We start from the raw sequence: 8,441 nt of genomic DNA, 5'->3' as shown, positions 1-8,441 counted from the left end.
CTACCTACATACCTAGTTTATTACTATTCTATGTGCGTGTTTCCATGTGAGTGTGTGTATAGGCATGTGACTCCCAGTACATGTGTGTTTTGCTTATGCATATGTGTGTTGACTGATACACACATTTCTATGTTTGCATACTGTTTGAGATACAGTAAGCCCACTTCATTTTTCCCCAGTGTTTACTGACATATACTGGACAGGCGTCAGTGAGCAGCACAGGCTTCATTATCCCACACTGTTACAGGCAAACACAGATCACTGGGCATGCACGGCCAACCACACGCTCAGCGGCGCCATCCCGCAGGGATATTTAGAAGTGTGTGTGAATACAGGGAATTTATATATTTCTGAATTTTGAAGCCTGACCTTATGCAGCATTACAATACCTCCCTCAATCTGAAATAAACACTGCAGACACACCCTGGTGATAAAATTCACTGTTCATTTCCAGGAAACAAAGTTGTTGGTGGAGATAATGCCAAACTGACCATCCACTTTGTCATGTTAGGTTATGAGCTGATTACTTCATGATCACAGTGTCTTTGAGAAGGGAAGAATTGTGAGGAGAGACAGCTGTAGTCACTCACACCACTCATCATACATCTCAATGACAGACACATTCACGGTAGTTTTCTTACTACAAAACTTGAATTTATGGGCCCTATTCAAGTGTTATTGATTATATTTAGTATTAATTCGAGTTGGGGTCAGGGCCCCATGCTGCTGTCAGCTGGATTCACAACATGCCAACACACTCTGACTCACTCACCCTGTCCTCTTCCTCTCTGAGGTCTGGCATGGTGCTGATACACAGGCTGACAACAGTCACAGCAACCATGATCACGGACAAGCAGGCGAAGATCTTCCCCGGTAAGCCTGATTGCGGATTCTCGATCGTATCTCTAAGCCAGTTCATCACTGTTCGGTATTTTGTCTCTTCCACCGTCACCCGTTGCATGGCATTCCTCTGCCTGTGCTCCTCCTCGCGCCGCTCCTGCTCATGTACCTCCTCGAGGTGTGTGTACATCTTCCTCTTACAGCAGCGCTCCATGTATGCCATCTCTACACCCCAGTAGGTCAGCTCATCATGCAGGGAGAGGACACACATCTCCCGCAGCAGGCGCAGTTTCCCTGCAGCCAGGAAGTTGAGGATGACCCTGAAGGCGGATGGTGAGCGGTCAAAGAAGAACTCTTTGCGGGCTTCATCATAGTCGTCGCAGACGCTGGCAATGTCCTCAGGTGACCGGCAGCCACATAGTCGCCCAAGTCGGGTGAGGGGAAATTGCTCTAAGGTGCTCCAGGGGAAGGTGTAGCGGTTTCCCCCAACGTTGATTACCGCTAGCAGGCCGTGGTCAATGGACACCAGGTCCTCTGGCCGGTGGATGAACTGAGCCCTCTGGTAGTACACACCCTGTAGCATGACATATGAAACGCTTCAATGCATGAGCAGCTGCATGAGACATATTTTTGACTAGTTACCCACAACAAAATCAGTCAGTTATGTGATTTAATCATTTTATTCATTTATATTTTTTATTTTACTTTAGTGATGATCTGTTTCATACCTTAATGGTCTCTGTTTCCGGGATCTCAGTAAAGATTCGGTCAATACTGCTGTCATCACTGATGGACAGATTGCTGAAGTCATGGTTGGCATTGCTGATGATGGGCATGGCAGCATCTGGAAAACACACTGCTCTGGACTGGGCAGCTTAGATCGGGTAATGATGGTAGAAAAAGACATGCACCAGGCTCAACTTTTTTAGTCTGAGGGCACAGCAGTCTTTTCCTTAACTTTCCATAATCTTTCCTGCCCCTGCTCAGGTTTACTGTAGATGAGCTGAGCAAAAAAAAAACGGCTGTAGTTTTCAGTCTTTTTGGAAACAGGGCCCCTGAAAACAATGACTTTTTCCAAATGGCAGATGAGCTATGGCTTTGGCTTCCAATCCACAGAGCAAAAACCAAGAAAGGAAAATGAAGAATGTCAGGAAACCTGTTGTCACATTTGAATATGTGTGTCTTTTGACGTTGCCATCAGAGGTCCAAAATTGACTCAGCTGGTGTAATAGGATTCAGCATCAGATTACTGGGTAATCCCAGTTTGAAGTAAGAGTATGGAAAAGGAAAGCTTGAATTTAGAGGCTGGGTTAGGATTGATCAGTGGCTGATAGCTGCAGGGGAGGGGCTGGATGAGTCACAGAGCCAAATGTGTAGTGCTGAGGTGTCCGGGGACTGAGGGGGATCTCTGTGTCACTGCAGCAGGGTTAGGGAAGGCCTAGACACATGGTGGCCTCGTGCAGGCACTGAAAGAGACAGACAACAATGGGCAAATAATTAGAAAAACTGATGAGGTGAAAAAGGTGAAGAAGATGCTAAAAGCACACCTCGATCAGTCTGCAGTGCTGTAGGATCCACCCCCCTCTTTCACTTCCTTTCAGTGAGAAACAAGACAGACACACCAGCTCTGCTGCTATAAATGGGCAGTCACTGTGGTCAGTGCTGGACTTGAACAGATAGCAAAGGAATTTGCAGTAATCAAATCCCATTGAGGTTGTTCTAGCTGGTTTACTTGGCACAGCTGCTAGAACTTTTAAGGAATAGCAGTAAAAAAGAACATTCAGGTTGTGCAGCGTTATTCACACATAGTCAGTTATTGGCTGTCGTAGATGGGCAGCAAGCCTAGCAACAGACACTAAAACACAGGGTCCAAAATGTTTTTCTTGGTAATACTTATTGGCACTATTACTTGTTACAGTTGCCCAGAATGGCTCGCTGTGCATCAAAGCCTTAAATATGGTAGTTTTAGCTAATTTCAGATAAGATCTGATTATCACATTATCATTTGTTAACAGTGACTAACTTACAGCTCATCTATTTTCATATCATGCCCCATACATGAAGACTGGCAGCTAACAAAAGGTGGATACCAAAAAGACCTTTTCCAGGGCCAACATTATTTGACTTTTTTGACACTCTTCTCCTGCCAGCTTTTGTTGTGAATAAAATGTTACAGCCTTTTTACACACACCACAGCACAATGGTACTGTAAGCCAGCATTTCTAAGGACAAATCCCTACTTCTCCACCTACTGTAGACGTGAGTACCCTTTGCACAAATACAATACTCATCTGTCACTGACTGGTCGTGACTCACAGCCCTGACAATGAGCACAGCACGGTGTCCTGTAAGACTAATCCAGACCTGTGAGTTTGTCAGCTCTATGTGAACACTGCTCATTAAAAGAAGAATGTTATCAACAGTTGTTGTATTGTTCAGTATCCGTCTTCAATACTCACAGGCTTATTGAATGTTTGGCTGGTTAGTGCTGACAGTTTGAAGCATTTGGCAACACCAACATGTATGTGTCTGTAATTCAGAACCAGGATGACAGGATATACTGTAATGGAGGCACCAATAAATAACTTCTGTCACTATGCAGGTGTTTCATTCTCATCTCACACAGGAAGGAGAGCATGATAAACTATTTATTAATTGATTTTTATTCCCTGTGAACTTTTTCAAGTGGAAGGTGTTGGAAGCAGCATACTGGTGTTATCAGCTTTGCCCAGCCTCATTTGGTTCTAATCTCCACTGGACACAAAGGACAGGCAATAGAGGAAGAATGTCAGAGGTAACACAGCTTGTTCTCTTTTTAGGCCAAGTTTAATTACATGTGAAGGTTGGTATTTTTGAAAGATGAGTTTATTTTAAACACATTGAGTGTACTACCGAACCAAATCAAACTTATTTGAAAGTTGTACATGATATAAAAATAAATCAATACTTTCTCTTAATTTAATTTTGTGATATTGTCTTTTTTCTACGACTTTTTAATGTTGAGGTCATTCAGCATTCAGTTAGAGAGCTTATAGTATATTTATAGGTGGAGAGACCAGCCTCTCATACGGATCAGGACGTTTGAATGCGCCGTAGGAACACTCTCTCGCTAAGGCGCGCACTTCATGGGAACCGCGGAACAACTTTGAACTAGACATTTATTAAATTCGGTTAAACTGTGCGTTTTATTAAGACATCTTAACAGTAATGTGTTTTGATCATATTAGGAAAGTGCAAAGGAACGCGTAAGTGAAACTCAAACGACGGGGTATTTTACATTGCTTACAATTAATTCAATCTGCTAATTTGCTTTCAAATTCCGGATGCACCTACCTCTAAATCAAATAGTCAGGGTGTCATAGTTTCTTTTATCCTACATTGCACGTTGAGGAGGTGAAAGTAGTGTGACAGCACATTGTAACTTCAGACAAATACGAAGCTTCAAACACACACCCCCCGCAGAAATTAGTACAACTTATGAGGCGCAGCTTACCACCCTGAGCTCCGCGCTCCCAAGACGTCCAAACCAGCTCCGTGTGAAACCCCCGTGTCGCCTCGCAGCTCCTCTGGATCATTCAACCCCAAATCAGAGTCACCGACCCGCTGCGTTATCATACCGGCAGGGATACCTCTCTGGCAGCCGCATCATCCAACCCGGTGGATGGCGCGCAGACAGTCTGAACATACCAGAGATGGGAGAGCAGAGGTTTCTTACGCCGAAAGTGTCCCGTTACAGCTCTTGTTAGTGGTGCTGCAGGAGGAGGAGCAGGGGAGGGGGAGTCGGAGCTGTGGTGCGCATCAGAGGAGACCCCGGCTACCCAAGTTCAAGTTTGTGTAAAGGTGACGTGAGGCGCAGTGGTGATCGGGAGTGTGCCGGATCCCGATAAGAGAAAGGAGGCATTTGAACAGAACTGCAGGGGACGCGTGGCTCCTCGTGTCCTCTAGCTTTGCTTTTTAAATTATATGAATTCCAAGGACACTGGAGGAGATGCTCTCAACCATGTATTCCAGCCTGATCACTTCGCTCGCCACAGGGGGCGTGTTTCCCTCTCAAATTACCTTCACTAAAGGTTGGGTATAAATCTGCAGTGAAGCACAAACTCATACAGTTTGAGTTTGACATCATAACACTGTCGAAATTCACAGTCACGTCAAGAAAACGAAAGAAAAATAGTGAAACCGTGACATTAAAGAAATCACCAGGATATTATCACTGAGCAAAAATCCATGTGTCCAGTTAAGATGTGATATTTTGAAACTCAATAAAAATAGTGAAACCGTGACATTAAAGAAATCACCAGGATATTATCATTGAGCAAAAATTCATTTAAGATCTGATATTTTGAAACTCAATGGTAACTTGTGTCAGTCTGGGTGAACAGAAAAAGATTTTGTTCAGTGTCCTATCTGAATGATACAGAATCCAAAATGAGACCAGTTTTCTTTTTTGTTGTCATTTTTACGTTCTGATAAAAAATAGAAATATGTGTGAATATATGAACGATGCACCAACAGCTGCTCACAAGTGAAACATTTAAATTAGTCAGTCACTTGGAGCTAGTAGATTAAGTACAATTCATGAGGAACTTCTCCACATAAATGTTATTTGAACATATATCAACACTTACAGTGTCAGTGTCAACATCAGTTTATGTACACGGTGCTTTACATACTAAAATAGAATCAGACAATCAGACATATCACATAAGGTAAAACTATAACATAAAATACAAACATAAAAAGACAAGTAAAACAATAAAAAAGACAACTAGATTTACTCAAAAGCATGAGAGAACAGCAGTGTTTTGAGTTCAGCCTAATGTAGCCAGATGAGGGACTCTTGTTAACTCCATGCGGAGCAGTTTGTTCTACCTCTGCGCAGCATAATAGCTGAACACAGCTCCTCCCTGTTTAGTCCTGACCTGAAATTAAATGAGCTGGTAGTTTTCAGCTGATCTAAGGGCTCTGCTTGGTTGGTGTTTTTTAAGGAGGTCAGAGATATAGTTTGGTGCCAGACCATTAAGAGATTTTTAAACTAACAAAAAGACTTCATAATCTGTTTGACAGGAAACTTGCAGCCATTGCAGTGACTTCAGTACTGGGGTGATGTGTTCAGTCCTTTTAGTTCTAGTTAAAACTCTAGCAGCATTGCTCAGGAGAAGCTGCAGTTGCAATAGTCGAGTCAACTGGTGATGAAAGCATATTCTTCTTTTACAATTAAATTCATGTTATGCAAAATATTGATCTTGTAATTTCATGAGGGACTGGGCAAATGTTTGCCATGACACAGTAATAAAACCACAAACATTTTGAATGCCACATAAAAGAGAGATCTCTGTACAAAGTAGGTAGGGAGGTCATATATCTACAGTGACACTGAACAGCTGGCCAAACCTCTGACTCTGTAGCCTAAACACACCTCAGTGCTCAGTCCTACATTGAAAACTCTATTCCAAATTAGTGCATGGATCAGGTCACATATTTTTATTCAAACTCCACCCAGACCCAACTAGCTTATGGTATTAATGTATGTACCTGACCTGAGCAGTTGCGTTTTTATGGTGGTTTTTCCTCCTTATGATTAAACGAAGCAAACATTTAATGCGCTCCAGCCGTCTTAGCCTAAACTTTGACCTATGTGTCTGAACTCAACCTGGACCTAAACATGTTTTCTACATTTCTGTTCAAACCTTCAGATACCAACAGTCCCATCATGCTTGGTTCAGGTATCTGACTTTATTTCAGATCAACACATGTTTACACCAGCCTTTGCACCCACTGACACCAAATTTGTACATTATTCAGAAAAACAAACAAACAAGAAAAAAAAAACATTATGCTTGCAGATTTGTCTGCATCACCGGCCTCACCCACCCTCACTTTATTCTTGAGAGGCAGCTCATTAGGTTCCATGCACCTGAGGGAACTGCTAAAACAAGCAAACACTTTGTCCAGGCCCTTATGGCTGCTAACAGAGCAGACAACACATTAGTGAGGGTAGAGATGGAAAGTGAAGAGGTGGGTGTCTGTGTGTGTGCGTGTTTGTGTGCAGAGAGCAGAAATGTTCAGCTTATTGAATCCCTCCATCACTATACATTAATCTACAGTGCAGCATATGCCCAAGGCTGGTAAGTCTATGGAACATCAGACTGATCACATGCTGTGTCATTAGTTCTCAGGGAGCTTTTTTCATGAAGGAGATGATGTTTCAGTCACAGCCATAATTTTCTTAGAGAGAAAGAAACACTCACACACCAACAGAGAGGAGTGGATTTGGCACAGGTGGTAGATAGGGAACACCCGAGTCCTCCAGCATTAAATCAGCTAACTTGTTTATGTGTTGCACCACCCCCAGTCCCCTCTGTGCTCCCCTGCCTTACTGTTTTGTTATTAATTTTGCTCATACCATTCATTTCACACACACCTCAGTGCATTGCACTAAAAGCCAGCACACACACACACACACACACACACACACACACACACACACAAAAAACATAAAGATAGCTGTAGTCCTGTCAGTACTAATAGCAAGCTTCACTCTGGCAGATTAAGTGTTTAATCCCTCACAGGCAAGAGGGGGCTGAGATGAGATCGCAGCAGCCAGTGACATGCTGGGGTCTGATGGGCAGTGGTGGAAGGTGTGTGCGTGAGAACAGCAATGATTCACTTACCTATTTAGAAACTGTTTGAACACACATTTTCCCACTGATGGCCGCAGGAAGGTCTCACGCCCGGTCTTGTCCAGGTTTTCTACCCTTTTAGCTCAGAACCAACTCTCTTTGCTACTCGTCCTCTGATTTCTTAGTCTTTCTGTGATTCTCTTACAGCATACCACTGCTGGATTTTGTTTGATCTCTGAGGTATCAAGTTTTGATCAGGTTAATTGCTCACTCAGCAGACAGTGTGAAAAGACAGATTACCACTGTTGGATGGAATCATCAGGAAGGAGAATGGGCTAAGAGAATAGAGAAGAAGTAGTGGAAGGCAAAAAGGAATAGTCAGGATAATGGAAAGGAGGAGGTAAAGAAGACCAGTGAAAGCATTTGATAGGGGAAAAGAAAGGGAAATGTTGAAAGGGAATATTGTTCAGAGGGCAGGAAAAGAAAAGGTGAGGAAATGAGTGGAAACAGGAGTGAAATTAAAAGGACAGGACAAGTTGATGGAACACCAGGCTGATACAACAAGACATCAGCTCTCTTTCAATTCTTGTCTCTGTCAACAGAGTTCAGATGATACTGAGATAAATGGGTTCCACATGCTTTTACATGTAGGCACTTTACTTGTTTGAACACACATTTTCCCACTGATGGCCGCAGGAAGGTCTCACGCCCGGTCTTGTCCAGGTTTTCTACCCTTTTAGCTCAGAACCAACTCTCTTTGCTACTCGTCCTCTGATTTCTTAGTCTTTCTGTGATTCTCTTACAGCATACCACTGCTGGATTTTGTTTGATCTCTGAGGTATCAAGTTTTGATCAGGTTAATTGCTCACTCAGCAGACAGTGTGAAAAGACAGATTACCACTGTTGGATGGAATCATCAGGAAGGAGAATGGGCTAAGAGAATAGAGAAGAAGTAGTGGAAGGCAAAAAGGAATAGTC

General features: G+C 43.0%; 1 protein-coding gene across 1 annotated transcript in view; it reads right to left on the bottom strand.

Moving 5' to 3' along the window:
- kcng4a (potassium voltage-gated channel, subfamily G, member 4a) overlaps positions 1–4,433 on the bottom strand; it is a 27,585-nt gene extending 23,152 nt beyond the window's left edge. The window contains exons 1-3 of the mRNA XM_020603034.1: positions 4,334–4,433; positions 1,569–2,306; positions 773–1,414 (exon numbers count right to left, since the gene is read on the bottom strand). Coding sequence (XP_020458690.1) covers positions 773–1,414; positions 1,569–1,676 — 750 coding nt within the window. The 5' untranslated portion in view covers positions 1,677–2,306; positions 4,334–4,433. The remainder of the gene's footprint in view (positions 1–772; positions 1,415–1,568; positions 2,307–4,333) is intronic.
- Positions 4,434–8,441: the final 4,008 nt, after the last annotated feature.

Source organism: Monopterus albus, unplaced genomic scaffold (genome assembly GCF_001952655.1).
Source record: "Monopterus albus unplaced genomic scaffold, M_albus_1.0 scaffold59.1, whole genome shotgun sequence".
NCBI lineage: Eukaryota > Metazoa > Chordata > Actinopteri > Synbranchiformes > Synbranchidae > Monopterus > Monopterus albus.
This window is presented reverse-complemented; position numbering and strand designations above follow the sequence as displayed.